This window comes from Tasmannia lanceolata, unplaced genomic scaffold, assembly GCF_043159265.1.
Source record: "Tasmannia lanceolata isolate RefF3 unplaced genomic scaffold, GAP_Taslan_0.1 ptg000003l, whole genome shotgun sequence".
Taxonomy (NCBI): domain Eukaryota; kingdom Viridiplantae; phylum Streptophyta; class Magnoliopsida; order Canellales; family Winteraceae; genus Tasmannia; species Tasmannia lanceolata.
In genome coordinates, this window is record NW_027518680.1 from 20,136,126 (window position 1) to 20,159,342 (window position 23,217).

At 37.3% G+C, this 23,217-nt stretch overlaps 1 protein-coding gene across 1 annotated transcript in view; it reads left to right on the top strand.

Annotated features, from left to right (window-relative positions):
* The window catches only part of LOC143853681 (uncharacterized), a 30,223-nt gene extending 18,492 nt beyond the window's left edge, over positions 1 to 11,731 (top strand). The window contains exon 3 of the mRNA XM_077363402.1: positions 11,049 to 11,731. Within this exon, the coding sequence (XP_077219517.1) occupies positions 11,049 to 11,467 (419 nt within the window). The 3' untranslated portion in view covers positions 11,468 to 11,731. The remainder of the gene's footprint in view (positions 1 to 11,048) is intronic.
* The last annotated feature ends 11,486 nt before the right edge of the window (positions 11,732 to 23,217 follow it).

Sequence of the window (23,217 nt, forward strand, 5' to 3'; positions counted from 1 at the left end):
TCAAAACTCAATTCCAAATTCAAATACAAAATATGAGGTATCCAAACAGGTCCTAATTGCCCTTGGATATCGAATATTTTGATTTATTTCTTTGCCTTGCCAATCTGACATTGCTGATATTTGTTATTTTTGGTCTTGGTGGCTTAATCCCATGGGAAATAAACGTCTCAAGTGCCTATGGAGATTTTTTTTTCATCCACCCTTTGGATAGTTTGGAGAGATAGAAATGATTGCATTTTTAGTGGGAAAGGAAAGAATTTTTGCCAACTAAGTGGACGATAACTAAAGTATCTGAAAGGGCTATTCTTAATCATATCTTGGAAAATATCTCTCTCCGTGATTTAATTGATGATTGAATCTCTACGTGTGGAAATTGCTCCTTACCCCACCTCAGGTTCTGATGTTTGGAATTCTCCCCTAGCTGAATGGCTTAAACTTAATTTTGATACTCATGCTGTTGGCATCAAGGGAATTTTTTGACTCCAATAAGCGGGCCATTTTGGCTTATGCAAATCTTGATGGAACAAGTAATTCAGTATGGAATGGAGTCAATGGACAAACCAATGTCTTGTTTAAACCCTTCCAAAATATGGATTGGGGGCGATTTCTTCATTATGGCCAAATGGTTGAAGGGGGCATTGTTCCCTCCTTGGAGATTTATGAAATTTTCTAGAGAATGAAGGATTTGATGAAGTCGTTGGAGTGTTAATTTACTCATGTTAATCGTGAAGGAAATTCCCCAACTGACATTCTAGCAAAGTATGATGTTTCATGTATCATGTTACTTTTTCCCTTTTTCCTGATGGGTGTTCCTTTATGGATCCGAGCATGGTTGGTGTGGCCAAAACTTCTAGGGATTGCTATGGGGAGGTTGTGTTTGCTTACTTGGATCCCTTCAGAGTCAAATAATTAAATGAAGCCAAGATAATGGATCTTCTCACGGGTATTTGCTTATTTTTAACAGGGCGGGATCGAGTCTTTTGGTTGAAGGTGATTTGTGGGTGAGCCTCATAAGAGCATGGGGCCTTGGTGTCTATCCTATGAAGGTTTCCTTTGTTCATGTTCTTAGTGAAGCCAATAATGTGGTACTGACTCTATAGCCAAGGGACCAATAGGATGTACTATTGGAGGGGAAATCATTTTCCACATTATCATTATTTCCCTTTTTCCTTTAACCATATTAGGCAGTCTGCCAATGGCGAGGCGGACAGATTAGCTAGAGAAGGAGTTTTCAGGGAGAGTGTGGAGGTCTTTGGCCTTCTTCCTCCCTAGCCATTCTATTTCTCTACTTTTATTTTCTCCTGTTTCATGTGCTGCTATGTTTTTGTACTTTAGGGACCTCGATCTTTGTTTGCTTTTAATGAAATCTCTTTATCATTCAAAAATAAAAATAAAAAATCATCCCAGATCTTTTCAAAAAGCTAACAGAATGTAGGGTTCAATTGAAGCTAATCAGATACAAGCATAAAATCTAATCATATACAAGCCCTCTTGATGGATCCTTTTGTTACTTCACTTAATGAGTATGATTTTGCGATTCTCAAGAGGAAGCTAGTAACTCTGAAGCTAGGTGCCTTGGGCTATTAAACTTCCCTAAGAAGATTTATACCCTAAAAACCACCATCCTTTAGCATTTTCCTTCCAGTAATCCATTTCAATTTTGGGTTTAACTCACTTAACTTTCTCATGTTCAGATTGCAAATTGAGTATATATTTAGCTTAAAGATACGTGTGTTTTTTTTTTTTTTTTTTTTTTGAAATGGTAAATGATTAGATTAAAAAGGGGAACCGAGAAGGCCCACGATCTGTACAATAGAAAAGAGAAAAACAAAAATACAAAAATACAAGGGAATTCTCATGGCGGCAAACAATCAAACCACTCTAACCCTACTCTAGGAACACCGGATCTAGCTAAAGAATCCGCCTCCCCATTAGCCGATCTTTTTACATGCTTGAATACTATTGAAGAACCTGAGCAAGAATCCTCAATTTCCTCAAAAAGACTAAGGAACCTCCATGGAGGGGCCGCCAAACCTGACAACCAACTAATTACATTGGCTGAGTCTCCTTCCACAATCACTGAATTCAGCTGATCTAATTCTATTCGCATAATGCCACTGAACGCCGCTTTAACTTCAGCTTCAGATGAGTCAGTAATACCGATTGGGCCAGAAAAAGCCCACACCACCTCGCCAAGACTATCTCTACATAAACCACCAATTCCGGCCGGGCCTGGGTTTCCAAGACAAGATCCATCGAAATTTACTTTTAGAAAAGCAGGAGGCGGAGGAACCCATAGCTGAATAATTGGATCGCTTCTTTCCGCTTCTGAGCAGATTATCTGCCAACGCTCCCAGAGCTCAAAGGCTGATACAAATCTAAATAATGGAATACTTCTCGCCCACAGGATAGTTAAACTGATAATTTTAATATAAAGCAAATAGGGTGTTTTGGCATCTCCCACAAACACCCTGTTATTCCTTTCTTTCCATATAACTCACCACAATGCCACAAGGCATAACCTCCATAATACCTTTCCTTTCTTTTTCCACGGAACGAATTCCCAGTTATTAACGACCTCAGAAATATATTTTGGAAATACCCAACATATACCAAACCTCGATAATATATGCCCCCAAATCACTTTCACTACCCTGCAATGAATAAACAAATGTTCTATAGATTCTCCATCCTCCATACAAAGGGGACAATGGTCCATTAGGATCATGCCTCTTCTTCTTAAGAAATCGATGGTTTGAATTCGGCCATAGCAAATTGCCCATCCAAAGAAACGTACCCTAGGGGGACACTGCAATTTCCAAATCTTAGCTGCCAGAGAGTCTTCAGAGATAGGAGAAAAATGAGGATAGAAAGATTTAACATAAAAGAGCCCGGAGGAATTCCAAGTCCAAATTCTTCTATCCGAACCGCTCCTCTTAATATAGCATTTTTCAATTAAATCAAGAAGCTGAGATATAGAGTCTAATTCACGATCAAAGAAGTTCCTCCTGAACTTCGGGCTCCATATCACTTTAAAATCTATACGATCAAAACATTCGCAAACTAGCGCATTCTTATTAGCTGCCACCAAGAACAGATTTGGAAACATAATCCCTAGAGGCTCAATCGAACACCACACATCTAACCAAAATCTAATTCGATCCCCGGAATAAACCTTAAAGCGAATTCCCTTCTGAAAGTCATGAGAGATACATAAGATATCCTGCCACACCGTTACCCCCTTTAGAGACAAGATTTCTTTTCCACGTTTCCAATCTTTTCTCAATTCTTTCCACAATAGGGACCCAAAGAGATTTGCTTGCTCTACCTACCCCCAAAGGGAGTCCTAAATACATCGAAGGAAAACTATCCACCTTGCAACCCAATATTTTTGCATAATTCACTGCCTCTTCTGATGATGAGTTAATAGCATACATTCTCGACTTCAATAAATTGGTTCGTTGCCCTGTAATCAGCTCGTGACATCTAAGAGTTGCCTTAAGATTCAGAATCTTTCCATAATCAGGCACCGTAAATACAAGAGTGTCATCAGCAAACTGCAGAATTGACACTTCTACCTTTTCACTTCCAATAGAGAATCCTTCCAAATAGCCCCTAGAAGAGCCTTTATGCATCAATCTACAGAGGGTCTCTGAGATGATAAGGAATAGGAACGGAGATAGAGGATCCCCTTGCCTTAACCCCCTAGAAGACTTGAAAAAACCTTTTGAGGTTCCATTAATAAGAATAGATAACCAAGCCGAAGAAATGCACTTCCTGATCCATCCTCTCCACCGACTACCAAAACCCATCCTCCCAAGAAGATAGTCCAGACAATCCCATTCCACTCTGTCATACGCCTTCTCCATATCAAGTTTACAAATAACCCCCTTTTCACCGGCTCTTGAGTAAGAATCAATTACTTCATTTGCTATAAGAGAACAATCCAGGATTTGCCTCTTACTAATGAAAGCACTTTGATTAGCTGAAATCACATATGGGAGCACTACCTTCAACCGGTCCGCCAGAACTTTGGCCAAAATTTTGTACAAACAACCCACCAAACTGATCGGTCGAAAGTCAGACACCTTTGAAGCTCCTTCCACCTTAGGGATCAAAACAATGAACGTTGCACCTGTGCCCCTATCCAGCGATAAGCCTTCAAAGAATTCTTTAAAGAATCTCATAATGTCCATCTTGACAACATCCCAACAAGATTGAAAAAAGCTAAACAGAAGCCATCCGGTCCAGGGGCTTTGTCTTTAGATAATGAGAACACAGCTTTTTCAATTTCCTCCTCTTCAAAAGGCCTTTCTAACTTATCACTTTGTTCCAAATTTAAGCAATTAAACTCCACCTCCTCTGGGATTGGACGAGCAACCTCCTCTGATGTATATGAAGAATTATAAAACTTAATGATTGCCTCTGAAATCTCCTCCTACACCAAACCCCCCTCCACGTTAAGGTATTCAATTCTATTCCTCCTCCTTCTAGCACTTGCCACCGCATGAAAATATGCAGTGTTCTTGTCCCCTTCTGACAACCATTTGACTCTAGCTTTTTGGCGCCACGATATTTCTTCATGAAGAAGCAAAGACTTGTGCTGTTGATTAATTCTTCCTAACTCTTCCCACTTCTCTTCAGACCCCATCCCACTCTCCTCAATTGCAACCAACTCCCCCATCCTACTTTCCAGCCAATGTTTTCTGCCCCCATCTTGCACTTTTCTTTCCTTTACCCATTCTTTTAGCTTTCTTTACAAATCTCAATTTATGGCCTATAATTACATCAGCAGGACCCTCAGCTAAACAGGATGCCCACCCCCCCCCCCCCCCCCCCCCCCATTTATCCTCCATGAGCGGGATACTGAGCCAAGCAATTTCAAATCTAAAAGGAGGAGGGCCCCAAGATTCTAACCTAGGGTCGAGAATGATGGGGCAATGATTTGACACCGAATGGGGACAGGCTATTTGCAAAATATCTGGAACCGCATCCAACCAACAAGCTGACACAGGGAAACGATCTAAGCGACTCTGATTCTCCCCTCTTGACCAAGTAAAAGTTGCACCGGATAACGGAAGATCTACTAATTCATTAATTGCTATGAACTCAGCAAAATCCCTCATATTATTACTTGATCTAACACAACCCAATCTCTCCCCAGATTCCTTAACCTCATTAAAATCTCCCCCTATACACCATGGATAAGGACATATATTCCTTACCCTCCGTAACTCTTCCCAAAACAGCCTTTTGTCTGCCCTACGATTCGGCCCATACACTCCCGAAAACAACCACAAAGAGTTATCCTCTACCTTCCTCATAGCCACAGAAAGGGAAAAAATGCCACTCCATTCATCCTGTTTCACCCAGTAATTCTCGTCCCAAGCTACTAAAATGCCACCCGATGCCCCCACAGAAGATACAAAAGAGAACTCCCATTCTGCTCTAGCCCCCACACTACTTAAATCACTCCTACTAATAATCTCCATCTTGGTCTCTTGAACACATATCAAATTTGGTTTCTGCTTCTTTACTATCTCCTTAACTTGAATCCTCTTATCCAATGACCCCAATCCATTTACATTCCAAGGTAGGATTTTCATGATGTAACCTCGTTATGGATGCTCCTCCCCTTTCTGATGCCAGTCTTCCTCCCAAACGACTCCGATAAAGAACCCCCACAAGCTAGACCACCATCATAGTTGATATTTGATTTCAACCTCTGTAGCTCCCGAGTTTTCTTTTTTGAGGGTTCCTCTGTGCGCTTCAAAGCTAAATCTTGGACTGCCAGATCCCTTAACTCTGCTATTTTAATCTCATTTCTCAACTCTTCTTCAGATCCAACATATCTAATACCCAACTCTTTGCTAATCCCTACCGTATGATTCACCACAAAGTCCGTTACATCCTCTTGATATCCTTCCCACCATTCCTTAATCCCGGGAGAGATCGACTTCATAGGTTTCGTACCAGTATTCTCCTCTGCTTCTGGAGAAAGCTGAGCAAACTCACAAGCATACCCTTCATAAGCATCTACCTCAGCATCCAGGGATCTGAACTGCATCCTAAGTACACCATGATTGCCTCGATTTGAATAACGACCTCCCTCCTACCAAGTTCCATCCATTAAGCTTACAAGAAACAAACGAAACCCCATTCGGGCCTGTCTGGAATAAAATACTGACCATACACCCTCCATCTATCATGCTTCCTTCTTCACTGGATCTAACCAGCTCAGCACAGCAAGCGGATGGTCGAAATATGTCGTCGTCTCTTACCATAGAATCAATATCTTCCACCCTACCATCTGGCTCCTCCACAAAATCAAACTCTAACCGCGAAGCTACCTCACTTAGGATTATCCTCCGATCTCTAATCCCCCTCGCACTATATCCATAAGGCCATACTTCAAACATAGGGTCCCCCTCCCCTTGTTCTAAACATGAGCTACTCTCCACGGGATAAAACTCCTCCAGAATCCCCAAATTACGAAAAGGCCCCTTAGAAGCATTTGAACTTTCCCTACATATCGCCTCATCAAGCCCACTAGGCCCAAACCGTAACTGGTTAATAGGAGACAAAAAACTGGGTCGCCATTCAAACGCATTATTGGGTTCTATCTGATACAAGGCTAAAGGTCCACCTTTTGGTCCCCCACGTAAATCTGCTTGGGCCCACAAGTTTCTATCCGAATTGGAATCCTTATCCCTTCTTGGAGATAACGCTGCGATAATATCAAAGAACGAGTTAATCGAGGACGTGGGGTCCACCACCGCCGAACCCATGCGCTGTATTCCACAGAGACTACGCCACCTGTATTCGACAGGGGAATAAACATTTTGAATTTCGATAGGACCGCCATCTAACTCATTGCTAAGCTGCGCCCCCAGCTCTTCCGTACAAGCATCAGCACAAACTTGCGCCGGCTGCTCCAAGACCCCAAAATCTGCTCCTTCTCCTTCCTCCTCCACCTCCGCCACCGGAGAAGAATCTTCCGCTGATATTTCTGCTTCAATCGCAGGCTCATCCAAAGGCTCCCTTTCTGGTTCCATATCGCTTTCTGAAACTCCTTGCGACGAGGAATCTGTTTCTGATAGTTACACCATTTCATCCTCTTCTCTCTGCACCAGAACCCATCTGACTGCCCCATTTAAGGATGCCTGAACTGAAATCTCCTTTCCCAGCTTCCCCGCAGCAGATATTAAAATCCTAGCACTTAAATATCCTTTACCAGCACAACAAGACTGATCAATCTCCACCACTCTTCCAATTTTTCCCCAACTCTCCTGAAGTTATCTTCACACCAAGCCTCAGGGATAACTCCGGCAATGATCCACCATTGTGACGACCCTTCTGCAGGGAATTTCTTATCCCAAGCCAAGAGCTCTAGAAAGGGAGAGTTAAAGGTGGACAGCCAAGAATCCGACAATTGAGCCCTATTGATACCTATCGCAGGGGTAATTAACACTTCCAGTTCAGCGATTCTATAAACCACAACCTCACAAAAAGGATTACTTTTCCGCACTAACCAAGACTCCAGAGCTTGCAGATTCCCAGCCCAACCTGGTTTGATTCTTCCCCAAATACCAAGATCTGCATTGCTAATAGACATCAAAGGCACCACCTCCAAATTGAAAGCCACTCCATCCGATGTTGCTGGATCTATCTTTCCAAAGTTCAGACCTAGGTGATTATTCTCCTGCCTACCATTGGCTTGAGTATTTGCTCTCTCCTTGCTAGGAAAATTGAAGTCAAAGCTTGACCAGACTTTTTTACACTCCCAACACACTGCTCTCTTCTGGAAGTTTTTAAACCCGCATCTGCAACATCTCCAGTCACCAAATCCTCCCTCCTTTCTCGTCCTGACCACCCTATCGATTCTTGCATCCCTCTTGTTTCTTACAGGATACCATCTACCTTCAGGTCTATGATCCTATCATTCCGGTGATCAATAATCGGAGCAGCTCTTACACCAACTGGACTTTCGCCCTCCCCTATAGTGTCTCCCCAAGCATTTGAGACACCCTCAGAGTTTATATGTGCTAACTGTTGATTAGCACCACCTAGGGGTACCAGATTAGCTCCACTAGCCACACTGTTCTGGCCTCCTGCTACCACCATAATATTTAGATGGATAACTAACAGGATGCTCGGTGCAGTTACAACTTATGTGTGTTTTTTCTCATTAACTTCATTCGTTTCTTCATAGTCTCTGCTAATCTTCTACGACTTTGATTTCTGATTTTGATTCCAACATCTGCCCTATGTCATAAGAGATACTAATATTTATCACATTAAGTTTTTGGGAAATGATAAACGTGCCCTTTTTCATCAAACTAAACCTAACTCTAGGCATACAATGGACAAGAAGCACATATAGATTGCCATCCACCCAATATTGGTGGATTTTTCACTCTTAATCCCTCCACTTTTTTTAATATTTTCCCCAATAATTGTGTCGTACGTCATCTTGCTCTTTGACATATCTCCGTAATCATTTTACCAAAAGTGCTTTGGTTCTTAGTTTGGTGTATCCAATTCCAAAAACCCTCGTTTTTTTCGATTTGCAAACTTACTTTCACTTCAAGACTTGTTTGATTCTCTTGTGGGATTCTTTACCTTCCCATAAGATGTCAAATTGAATTTTCTCCATTCTAGACACCACTTATGAAGGAACCTTGAACAAGGACATGAGTAAACCAGGAAATTTTCCAAAGCTGCATTGATTAAAGATTATATCCCAAGATGAAAGGCATTTTCTTATCCTGGCGGCCATGTTCTTCCCATTCACTCTATGATCGGTTCCTGAAGTGATGGAGCCGGTACTCCTACTCCCAGCGGTTGTCGGTACTCCTACTCCCAGCGGTAGTCCTAGGGATGTTATGGGGCGACTTCCTTTCATACACCCCATTAAATTAGCAATCTTATCTGTTTCGTCCAAATTTATTCCCACTACCATGATTTTTTCAAAGTTAATCTTCAACTCTGATACAAACTCAACCCATGTAAACAACATCCATAAGTTTCTATGCTCCTCTCCTCCGTATTGTTTAGAGATAAAAAGATCCCATCCGGAAATTGAAGGTGCAAGATTGTGGTTGCCTTCCTACTTGTCTTAAAACCAGTCACTAACTTTCTTTCTTCCACTGTTGATATTTAAGAGACTAAGGGCCTCTGCCACTATGATTAAGAGGAATGGCAATAGTAGGCCTCCTTGTTGTATGCCCCAAGACCATCCAAAGAAACCAATCAGTGATCCATTTAACAATATGGAAAAATGAGTCATTGAAATGCATGTTTTTCATCAATTCTCCCCAAAAGTCATCTTCTCGAATAACATCTGCAAAATCCCACGCTACATGATTATACACTTTTCAATGTTATTTTGCAAGTTATATTTGGATTGTATTCATGCTTTCTAGATTCGAGGCAATCATTAGCTTTAGAACTCCATCAAGTATTTTCTTGCCTTTACAAAGCCTTGATATTGAGAGATCATAGCCATTGCTTCATTTAGTCTTCTAGCAAGGACCTTTGCTAATACATTGTATGAACCTAACTTATCAGCCTATAATTTTTTAGCTTAATCACCCTTGTTTGAAATTAATGTGATAAGAGTAGGATTCACCTCATTTCCCCAATCGTCCACGCTCGCGAAAGAACATAAAGAACTTCCTTATATCTTAAACATCTTACCAAAAATACTTAGGGAAATGATAAATGTGCCCCTTTTCATCACCTGGGACAGCCAGCTCCAGTGTCCTTTGCAATCATGGCCCTTGAATCATTCACATGTGAAGTCCATCATGCCATATGCAGCCATAAAGACAATGGAGCTGGCCGGGGGGATGTGGGAACCTCGTTTTGGGAAGATTTTGGGGTACGTGATTCATCATTAAGCCATGCATTTTTGAACCTATATCTTTTCGTAAGACAAAGTGGTGAGAGTTGTTGAATGTTCTGATCTATATATCAACTAAAGAACCCGATGAAGAGGATTTGCTCCCAAGATGATCGAGGTTCTTTTTTCATTAAATTCTTTTTCTATAGTATCTTGGAGTAGGGGGTGGCAACATCAAAGGTATGCCAATCTTTAGCTCCCATCTCAAGTAAGTTACGGAATGCGGTCATTGGAAACTTGGCTATGTCATGGCTATTCCTACATATAATTGAGAATATCATTATCAATTGGGGAGGGGGGCCCTTTGGTAAATTTGGAATATCACTTTCTCGCCTCACCCCATCTGTTTGTAATATTTGGAAAGAAAGAAACAATAGAATTTTTAATGACCAGCGTCATCATATGAGAAGATTGATAATGCATTTAAAAATTGATAATAATTCAATACGTTCAAAAGGCCAAGATATCACTCGCTTCCAACCCAAGAAATCCTAAGAAATTGGAGGAACGTCATTTTGGAAGGTCTCATCAAATTTCTCAAGCACGATGGGAACCACTGTTTGATGAATGGATATAACTCAATTTTGGCAGAAGCTCATGAGTTAAACGTCGAGCCAGAGTGGGTGGCGTTTTCTGTGACCATATTGTTTTTTTAAAGGCATACTTTAGGCCTGTCAGGGAGTGATTCAACTGAAGAGGGAGGGAAAGAGGGGAGAGTATTTGGTGGAAGGAGATTCCAACAGTGTCATTTCATGGGCTCAGTGTCATTTCATGGCCTCAAAGAAATTCATGGGACCATGAAAAGTAGCAGGTATAATCATTGAAATTCTCGCTTTGATTGATGGCATAGCCCCATCATTTAGGCACACCTCACAAGACAAGATCAGCTAACAAAATGGTGGGTAGATTGTCAAAAGGAGTGGAAAGAGGTGGTGCCTTATTGGAAATGGATTTTGTAATAACGCACAGCTCGTAGCTTTCTTATATTTTCTGTTGTTGATGGAATAAAATTTACTGTTACCAACAAAAAAAAAAAGAACTACTATGACTTATTTTCTTGTAGTGCATGTATTCTGATATTCATTTGTGTTATACGAAACAGGATATTGCTGACTTTCCCCTCGTGCATTTGTATGTTATGTAGGTGGTGTCCGATGCCTATCCATACTCAACATTGTGTTTGCCATCATCTACGGGCTCCTTGCATTGTTGCTCGGATCAACCCTGCTCACACTGGGTAGCAGCTGTTCCTTGCCCTTGTTTTGGTGCTATGAGATTGCCGTGTGGGCACTTGTCATATTATATGGTGGCACAGCATTCTTCCTGAGAAGAAAAGCTGCCGTAATTCTCGACGAGAGTGACTTTGCTGGCCGGAATCTCGGACTGGAGATGTTGGAGGCACCACCCCAAGAAGTGACACCTGAGATGGAGAGGCGTGTTAACGAAGGCTTCAAGGCATGGATGGGGTCTTCCCTTCTTTCATCAGACGAAGAAGATGGACCCGACGTTTATGAGGAAACAAATTATCCAATTCGTACCAACTCTAGCCGGCAAAGAGGGTGAATGTTCTCTATCTCTTCCTGTATTCTGGATTTGTGAGAATCATTAGCTTTTGAGGGGGCGAAATTGGTGGATTAATGGAACTTCTACAGACAAATTCCAACTTCCTGAGAAGAACCCTTTTTTTACAGTCAGAAAATTTGCGAATGAAGATATAATTGAGTGTAAGCTTTTACCTTTCACTGAAGGCATATATCACTTTTTTTTTTTTCCCACTCACCTGTACTGAATCTGCTGATCATTGATGAATACACCACCCATGGACTCTGTGCTGGTCTCTGTAAATTTCTGGGTTAGTCTATACTTGGTTGAATTTGGAGATATTTTGGTCATTATCTTGGATGAATCTAGACCATTGGATCATCAATGATCTGAGGCTGAGATTCATTACCACAAATAAGGTTTGATGTGACTTAAATCTGAAAATGTAATAATTTTAACTGTCTTCCCATTATAAGAAAAAACAAGCTCTGTTTCGATTGCAGGACTTGTGTGGAAAGGGGAAAACTTTTCAAAATTTCTTGTATTTCCATTGATTGCAAATTAAAAAGAGTGACTTTCACAACTGCAGTTGAAGTCTTTTACTTAGAGGGGCCTTCAATTTTTAATGATATCGCTAAATAAACCATAGTCATATATTTTCCCTACACATTATGGAAGCTAAAAAATTCTCCTAAGAAAAAAATAAATTCCGCCAGTTTATTTTTCTTCTTCTTTGGCTGTAATCCAAAGAGGGACTTTCAAAAGTTTGTTCTAGTCTAATAAAAAATCACATGCATTTGATGGGTTTTTCCAGCATCGGTTTACATGAATAAATTTCGTACACAATTGGAATTTTTCAAAAAATGCGAAATGGTAGTTTCATAAAAAGAGGTGATTTTATTGGTCGTTGATTCCATCTATGGTCAAGATCGAATGAATAGAAACTTGAGATTTAGCGATGGGATGTAATTCTAGATAGATCTGAGATCTTTTTGGTTGGATTGCACTGGAATCACATGGATTATCATGAATTCCGGGTCTCGAATACCGTTACTTGTGATTCCCAATTGATCTGGTACGTCAATTTTTAAGTCTACGATCCGATGCTTCCGGGTCGAGCCTCAGAAAATCGAGGTGTTCTTTGGAGTGTGGGAAACAAGCTGGAATCAGAAATTTGGTTGGATTAGCCTGTGTTTATGGGGTGATGAGGGATTTCTATCCCTTGCCGTAACATCTGGAGATCGATCAGGTAACTTCAACCTTTGGTTCTTAATCGAGCCATACAAGACCTTGATTTGGTTGGATTCACATGCCTAAAAATCAAAATCCATCACATCTGGTGCCTTTGTAATGTTTATTTTTGATCGGATTGCACTGATCCTCTATTGGGCAATCTAGGTTGTAGAAAATGGGCCAAACTCATCTATATGGTCAAATTGGCTTGATTTTGATCGATTTGCTGTGAATCCGAGTTGTAGATCTCTCCAATCTGCACATATGGCCCACAAGTTTTTTGATTTATCCCTAGTTGGTTGGTTGATTCATGCATGGATTCATAACTCTCAGCAGTCAATCAATATCAAAGAACTGTAAAACAAAGTGAGTAGACTCGGCTCCTCTATTTCACCTTTTCTACAAAATTTTGAACTTTGTGCCTTTTGTGACACATTGGGTTCTCAACTCCACTAAGCTAATGCAGGTGGTTCCTACAACCTATGTGTAACTAGGCTGTGTGTTATAAGGAAAACAATGGGATAATTAACGTATCCAAGACCTAGTTATCAGTCGGCAATGTGAATTGCCAACTGACCGGATGAAGGCGTTCCTATAACTCTAGGACAAACTCCTAACTCTAAAGCAAACACACAACCACAAAAAACACTCTACCTAAGACATACTCCTAACTCTTGAGGAAGAGCTTTTTGGAAAAGAAGTTTTTTTAAAGATTTACAAAGTTTGGCTGGACCTAGGATAAACATCCCAATCTGCGCTACGTACCTCGTGAGAGAGGATCAAGCCAACGTAGTTCGGAATATATTCCGAGATAAAGATGTTAAACAAGTACACAAGGGTGATTCACAAACAAGTAAACTAGTGTGCTCACAAACAGGTACACCAGCGTGGTCACAAACAAGTAAACTAGCATGATTATAAACAAATGAAACATCAATAAGATGAAACATGTCTAAAGAGAATATCTGAAAAACTTAGAAAGTCTTCTAAAATGAAGAGAAAGGGATGCTACAGAACTTAAACAAGTCCTCCTAAAAGAGGGCTTGGGATGACTCCATCACCCTGGCAATGATGAATACAAAGCCCAAAACTAATACCTAAAAGAATAAATAACCTAAATTTTGCTAATCACCTTAGCCTACACTTTAAGTGGAGAAACAAAAAGTTTCAACTCACAAAACAAAAGAATCCAATGTCTAATTTGGATAAAAGGATACTTAAATGCTTACATAAGTGTATGACAAAAACAACACATTTGAATAAATAGAAAACCATAGATTTCTATCATTATAAAGCCAATCAAACATACTTTCCAGACTTAAAAGTAAACACTATATCGTTATGGCAATAATATACTGTTATGAAGACATGGCTGAATTTAATGAGCGAATAATAATAAAAGTTACTACCTTTGGATATTAGCCATCCCAGCCACACATCATTAAGTCTACCAATATATGGCAGCATTACTATTATATGTAGAGCTCATAACTTCATGCTTTAATATCTATTCAACTATCCATATAATCCCACCTATCTCATTCTCATATATGTAAACAATTTCAGGTCATTACAACAACCATACAAAACTATAAACCTACTATTCCTACCATTTAAGACTAGATAATTAAACAAAGTGAGGGCTGCCAATACCAAAGTATAAAGAGAGCTGTTCAAATAAAAAACGAAACGCGGGCTGCAAATACAAAAGTACAAAGAGGGCTGCTCATATTAAAAATGAAGTGAACGATATAAACACTAAAACTATAAGAGAATTGTCACTGTTTAAAAAAAAATGGCTGCCAAAACAAGGTTATGAAAGGCTGCTAGTATGAGAAGGCTGTTAATATCAAAAGGATTTGAGGGCTGACAAAATCACAGAATTGTGTTGGCTGTAATTATCAAATTAAAGTGAGGGCTGCCATTATTCTTAAGGGTACATGGGTCGGATAGGCACTGGTTATGGGCATTAGTTGGGCACTGGTTATGGGCACTAGTTAGGCACTGGACTGGTTATTAGGCCACCACAGACAGCCCCCTCTATCAAATGAATTTCGATTTTTGGAGAATTATCCCGTAATAGCAGTCTATAACTATGCATACATCAATTACATGAGGCAATTCATTATACACATGATATCTCTACGGCCTTGTTTCCAACATTACAAGGAATCTATTTCACCATCGAACACAACCATTGAATTTGCTAAAACAAAGAATGGTCAGGCCAAAGAATCAAAATGAATTAAGCTATCCATAAAACACCAAGTTCTTGTCCTAACCTAATCATTTACCAACTTGAGCTTGCAACCATATAAATGATCCTCACAAATCATTTGTGTAGTTCAGTAATCCCTTAGCATGACCACAATTTAGACATGAACTATGTTCTCTGTACATGTACAGGACATGAATACAAAGCACATAATGACATACATGTATCCAATCTAATATGATGTCTACACAAATGTTGCAATATAATACTCCAAGGGCAGTACAAGGCTATCTTTTCTATCAGGCAAGCATTAAGATTAAAGTTGTCCTCAAGAATTTAATAGAGGAAACATAGAAAGAAATTCTAAATCTGAGGCAATTAAGAAATTCACTATGAGCTTGAATATGAAATGGACCACCATATGATCTACAAAATTAGCTTCAACAGGAAATGAATAAGAAAATGTTCTGAACTGTGGTGTCCGCTCAAGAAATTAAACTTATATAGGCGTCAGACATTACACACAATTTATGCTATACACCTACTACAACATTAAAAGCAATTCCAAGCTCCCTATAACTCATAAAAAAAAATAAAATGAAATAACAGCACCTTCTCATCATCAATATGAAATTTGAACTGAATGTTCACTCTTTTCAAGAATGGAGTCATAATGCCAACTACACAAAAGATACCCATAAAATTGGCTACTACAACTCTAATTTTTAAATAGTATTGTAATATAAACCTAACTTCGAACTATCATTTTATCTTTGTGATAATCTTTAAGGTGTATTCACAAACAGTCCGCAATGAAATAAATGTGAATCCTTTCAAACAGTAGTTCCAATATTACTAATATCTATTCTTATAAAATGGTTGGAAAATATCCATCCTTGGGTAATAGTATCATTTTCAGCCCCCTCAAGTGCTAAATAGTTGATTGGCCCATAACCAAAAGAGAAACTCCTATTCCAGGGGCTCTATAAGGTGATCACCTACTTAAACATGTATCTAAAGGACAATACATTCTCATATAATAACCTGCTGCAAAGATTTGAAAGTTATAACCTACTTATTGCATTTTTTGTTTGCCTCTTATGTATCTCACACATCTTGCTACAGACATGCTATGTATATATAAAAAAAAATACAGTTGATGAATAAGACAATACAAAATGACTTCAGCCAAATATTGTAATGTAGTAATCAGCTCATTACCAATTACTGAAACAAATATTATCAACATTACCACACTAGCACTAGCCAACCTTGCCCCTAAGCATTCGAGCAACTCTTGACTGACTTTTATGATTTCTTATAAAGAATTGCAACCAGCTGAATAAGAAAAGGACACCGATACTTACATGTCATGACACTAAAATAAATAAAAATTGTCAACTTTATCAGACATTAATATCCTTAGGAAGGTAGGAGAAAACAAGATAACAGAGCAATTTCAAAAATGAGTCTCTATATTTCAGTGACTTCTTAATATATAGGCAAATGATCTACTACTAGTAAATTGAAGATTGCAATGGGAAATATTGAATGTAGACAAAACCTCGAATCAGCAAGCAAATTCCATAAGCTCAAAGGAATATAATTTTTCAAAAACATGACCTATGCTTCATAAAGAAAAAAGAATGAGGAAATAATTTCTTTCGATTGTCTATTTAATATATTCAAAGAAGAAGAATGAGGAATTGAATTTTAAGAAAAAAACATTTTAGAGAAATAACCAATCTAGGGAATCAACAACCCATATACAGACTTCACATACATCGATACTAGCGGGATAAAATGTAGAAACCTGTTTCTTAACCTCTGCTACTGTTCTGTTCCACAACACTTATCCACACACACTCTACATTCAACACACACACACACACACACACACACTCACTTACACACATATACATTCATAACACATGCACCTACATATATACATTCACACATGAACAATGAGAACAAAGAGGGAAAACATCTTGACATCAAGTCATAAACATTAGAACATAATCCATACAGATTTTATAAAGTTGAACTAATTTTTATATCACCTGTCAATCACAAAGATATGATAGTTCATGAAAAACTCTTAAAATTTCAAATCTTTAAGATTAATAAATTCTGAGAAAAAAAATAGCATCGTTGTACTTGGATTTATGATCCTTACTGCATCATGAACAAATTACATAGAACAATCACAGAATTATAAAAACTAATCTTAATATATTTTAAAATAATCAGTATTATAATTGATGAGATAAAAAAAATCTGCTGATTTCGATTGTTTCCAAACAAGATTAATAAGAAATTAACAAATTTTTTAAGTTCAACAGCAGCTTTCAGAGTTTATTTCTTAAAAAAGAAACGTAATTAGAACTCTTACCTGAATCCTTCGTAGGAGATGAAAAACAAAACAACCAAACCTTGAAGATGACTATCTTTTTCCTTTCTTTGGATCTCTTCCTCCTTGGATGTCATTGCCCATGAGTAATTTATCAAAGACACACTCCAATTTTAAAGGCTATATAAATATTTATAATGTTCATAACAATCACTCATACGAAAGGGGAAAGCCAATAGCATGAATGATTGGTATGCAACAATTATAAACCATTAATTCCATACCATTAAATTTAATTAAAAACCTTTCTCCTTCCCCATGGTTTCATCTAAACCCTAAGTATATAGGATTTAGTTACTCATGAAGAAAGTCAAAGAAACAAAAATGAAAAGTAGAAATAAGAGAATTGCCATTAAGAAATTGAGAAGGAAAAAGAAAACAAAAAGAACTCTTCTTTAATTGAAATTGAAAGCAAAAATACATCAAATTGTAATTTAAAATAATGAGCAAAATAAGAAAAACTTATTCTTTTTCTCCTTCAATGGTTGAATCATTGTCCTCCTTCAAGCCTTGATCAGATTCCTCTCGTCGATACGAGTCCAACGGATCCGACCACCCGCGAATCGGAGCTAAAACGAAGAAGTTATGGTCCGTTGAAGTTTTAGAAAAAAATTAAAAACATTGCTGAAGACGCGACGAGACGAGACTAAAAATTCAAGAAGATGGGAGAGAGTTCAAGAGAGATTGATATATATATTTTGGGTGAGAAGTGTTGCTAAATTAAGTGATTGAAAAAGATGTAAGGTGGAGATTAAAAAGCTAATTCTTAGGAAACAAATGAAGGACAAGATTAAGGCTTGAATGGGCTTTCTATATCTCTTCTAAAAAACACATGGGTTGCTTTCCTTTTTTTTTTTTCTTTCCAAAGGTTTGTCTAAAACCTTCTAATTATTTTGTCAAGCAACTTTATAAATGGTAGAAAAATAATGGAAAGTTTCCAAGTTGAGGAATATGTGCATGAAAGGACCAAATTGTCCCTATCTTTCGAATGAATTGCAACCATGCCATATACTTTCGCAAATGAAAAATCTACCCTTCCTTTGTAATGCACATAAACAACTAATAATTCCCTTCTCCTCTCTTGATCATTTCAATCTCAACCATTGGAATTAAGATCCTTTCTCTTCTCTTGTTTTTTATCATCCATCCTTAAAATTTCATCTTTCAAAGCAAAATAAGGGGGTGTGGCATTATCAATTAGATCATACTAAAGCATCATGCCAATTCGGCCAACTAAGACATCTTGGAACTTTGGATTCTCATGGCAATTGGTCATTTCTTCACTATTTTCATATGTTAAGCTCAATTTCCTTCATAATTCCAATAAAAATCCCGAAACAACAAAAATACCTTAGTAGCACCGCTTAAAACATAAAATATGCATGCATCCTACCACTACCATTCACACATAAATATGTTCATCAAATTCCCCCATACTTGAGCTTTGCTTGTCCTCAAGCAAACAAGAAAAAATAATAAAATCGAAACAATAAAAACAAAATCCTAAGTCATTTTCGTAGGAATCACGATTGCACTTAGCATGTGCAACAAGCCTTTAAACCCTTAGGTTACCCTAGTGGACGAGTTTTGTCTCGTGAGTGTTTGCAGTGAATATACACACAAAATTCTAAAAACAAACTTTTCTTTCCAAATCTCACTATAGAATAAAGCCAAAAATTTCTAATCATTTTTCTTTGATAAATTACTCAAAATAGAAGAACAAGAATACCCCCATACTTGAACCTTGCATCCTATCCCAAGTTGAAAAAATTAAAAAAATATTTTAAGGAATCCTCTTTTGAATTTGTCCTACTCTTCTCCCTTAAATTTGTTTCTAGTGGAATCGTACCATAAAAGAAATTTGATTCGAAAACTTCGTAGAAAATTTGCAAATTTATATGGCCCACCATACTTTTCACTTTTCCCATACTTTCTAAGAATAGTTGTAATCATCTACTGCTTTTGGCATGAATGACATGCAGGGCATGCACCAGACACCCAGGCTACTAAGCAGTGTCCGACTAATCTTTGATTTGCATATGTCATAGACATTGATGCATATGAGTTCAAGCTTTATCTTTGATTACGTGCAATGCTTTGATTTATTAAGCTTTCAAATTGACCCATGTATGGAGTTTTCAATCAGTTGCTCTCAAGCCAGTTGGCTTTAAGGAACTAAGCATAAAAACCCTTCAGACTTAATAGCTCAAGTCAAAAAGGCTACAAATCAAAACTATAATCAAGAAGCAAACTTTCTAAAAATCAATCTTTCTTTCTTTTGTTTCAACCTTTCTTTCCTTTTTATCCATACCATATAAAAAGCAAATTTCTATTTCTATTTCTTATTCAAATCCTTTTAAAAGAAATTTTAAAAGAAAGATTCCAAAAGAAAACAAAACTTAGAAAAGAAAGTATTCTTTCTAATTTTTCAAATTCCAAAATTAAAATATCCACTAACTTTCTTTCTTAAAATAGAAAAACAACTTTCTTTTTAAGAATACCAAGTTCTTTCTAATTTGAAAAATTACCAAAAACAAAACGAAAAGAAAATTTCTAACTATAACTTATAGAAAAGACTAGAAAAGGAAAGTTTCTAAAAGCTACCCCCCCATACTTGAATTATGAATTGTCCTCAATGCATGCAAAAATAGAAACAAAAATATTAGGACTAAAAATAGAAAGGAGGGTACGTGCCATATTTGTTTAGGCATGATTCGAATATGAAGGTTCATGGAGATCCATAACCTCTTCCATATCCGGCTTTGACAACTCAATAAATGGCTTTAATCTTTGACCATTAACTTTAAAAATCTCACCATTGCTTGGATTTAGAATCTCGACCGCACCATGGGAGAAAACTTTGTTAACCACATATGGTCTATCCCAACGGGATCTTAACTTACCTGGAAAGATATGCAATCTTGAATTGTAGAGAAGCACTTTTTTGCCCTCTTGAAATAATTTTCTTAAAATATGTTTGTCATGAAAAGCTTTTGTCTTCTCTTTATAGATCTTTGTCATTAAAATATGTTTGGCAATGATGAATACAAAGCCCAAAACTAATACCTAAAAGAATAAATAACCTAAATTTTGCTAATCACCTTAGCCTAATCTTTAAGTGGAGAAACAAAAAGTTTCAACTCACAAAACAAAAGAATCCAATGTCTAATTTGGATAAAAGGATACTTAAATGCTTACATAAGTGTATGACAAAAACAACACATTTGAATAAATAGAAAACCAAAGATTTCTATCATTATAAAGCCAATCAAACATACTTTCCAGACTTAAAAAGCAAACACTATATTGTTATGGCAATAATATACTGTTATGAAGACATGGCTGAATTTAATGAGCAAATAATAATAAAAGTTACTACCTTTGGATATTAGCCATCCCAGCCACACATCATTAAGTCTATCAATATATGACACCATTACTATTATACGTAGAGCTCATAACTTCATGCTTTAATATCTATTCAACTATCCATATAATCCCACCTATCTCTTTCTCATATATGTAAACAATTTCAGGTCATTACAACAACCATACAAAACTATAAACCTACTATTCCTACCATTTAAGACTAGATAATTGAACAAAGTGAGGGCTGCCAATACCAAAGTATAAAGAGAGCTGTTCAAATCAAAAACGAAACGCGGGCTGCAAATACAAAAGTATAAAGAGGGCTGCTCATATTAAAAATGAAGTGAACGATATAAACACTAAAACTATAAGAGAATTGTCACTGTTTAAAAAAAAATGGCTGCCAAAACAAGGTTATGAAAGGCTGCTAGTATGAGAAGGCTGTTAATATCAAAAGGATTTGAGGGCTGACAAAATCACAGAATTGTGTTGGCTGTAATTATCAAATTAAAGTGAGGGCTGCCATTATTCTTAAGGGTACATGGGTCGGATAGGCACTGGTTAGGCACTGGTTATGGGGCATTAGTTAGGCACTGGTTATGGGCACTAGTTAGGCACTGGACAGGTTAATAGGCCACCACAGACAGCCCCCTCTATCAAATGAATTTCGATTTTTGGAGAATTATCCCGTAACAGCAGTCTATAACTATGCATACATCAATTACATGAGGCAATTCATTATACACATGATATCTCTATGGCCTTGTTTCCAACATTACAAGGAATCTATTTCACCATCGAACACAACCATTGAATTTGCTAAAACAAAGAATGGTCAGGCCAAAGAATCGAAATGAATTAAGTTGTCCATAAAACACCAAGTTCTTGTCCTAACCTAATCATTTACCAATTTGAGCTTGCAACCATATAAATGAACCTCACAAATCATTTGTGTAGTTCAGTAATCCCTTAGCATGACCACAATTTAGACATGAACTATGTTCTCTCTATACATGTACAGAACATGAATACAAAGCACATAATGACATACATGTATCCAATCTAATATGATGTCTACACAAATGTTGCAATATAATACTCCAAGAGCAGTACAAGGCTACCTTTTCTATCAGGCAAGCATTAAGATTAAAGTTATCCTCAAGAATTTAGTAGAGGAAACATAGAAAGAAATTCTAAACCAGAGGCAATTAAGAAATTCACTATGAAATTTATCTTTGTGATAATCTTTAAGGTGTATGAAATAACAGCACCTTCTCATCATCAATATGAAATTTGAACTGAATGTTCACTCTATTAATCAATAAAGAAACCATCTTTTCAAGAATGGAGTCAATGCCAACTACACAAAAGATACCCATAAAATTGGCTACTACAACTCTAATTTTTAAATAGTATTGTAATATAAACCTAACTTCGAACTATCATTTTATCTTTGTGATAATCTTTAAGGTGTATTCACAAACAGTCCGCAATGAAATAAATGTGAATCCTTTCAAACAGTAGTTCCAATATTACTAATATCTATTCTTATAAAATGGTTGGAAAATATCCATCCTTGGGTAATAGTATCATTTTCAGCCCCCTCAAGTGCTAAATAGTTGATTGGCCCATAACCAAAAGAGAAACTCCTATTCCAGGGGCTCTATAAGGTGATCACCTACTTAAACATGTATCTAAAGGACAATACATTCTCATATAATAACCTGCTGCAAAGATTTGAAAGTTATAACCTACTTATTGCATTTTTTGTTTGCCTCTTATGTATCTCACACATCTTGCTACAGACATGCTATGTACATATAAAAAAAAATACAGTTGATGAATAAGACAATACAAAATGACTTCACCAAATATTGTAATGTAGTAATTAGCTCATTACCAATTACTGAAACAAATATTATCAACATTACCACACTAGCACTAGGCAACCTTGCCCCTAAGCATTCGAGCAACTCTTGACTGACTTTTATGATTTCTTATAAAGAATTGCAACCAGCTGAATAAGAAAAGGACACCGATACTTACATGTCATGACACTAAAATAAATAAAGATTGTCAACTTTATCAGACATTAATATCCTTAGGAAGGTAGGAGAAAACAAGATAACAGAGCAATTTCAAAAATGAGTCTCTATATTTCAGTGACTTCTTAATATATAGGCAAATGATCTACTACTAGTAAACTGAAGATTGCAATGGGAAATATTGAATGTAGACAAAACCTCGAATCAGCAAGCAAATTCCATAAACTCGAAGGAATATAATTTTTCAAAAACATGACCTATGCTTCATAAAGACAAAAGAATGAGGAAATAATTTCTTTCGATTGTCTATTTAATATATTCAAAGAAGAAGAATGAGGAATTGAATTTTAAGAAAAAACATTTTAGAGAAATAACCAATCTAGGGAATCAACAACCCATATACAGACTTCACATACATCGATACTAGAAACCTGTTTCTTAACCTCTGCTACTGTTCTGTTCCACAACACTTATCCACACACACTCTACATTCATACAC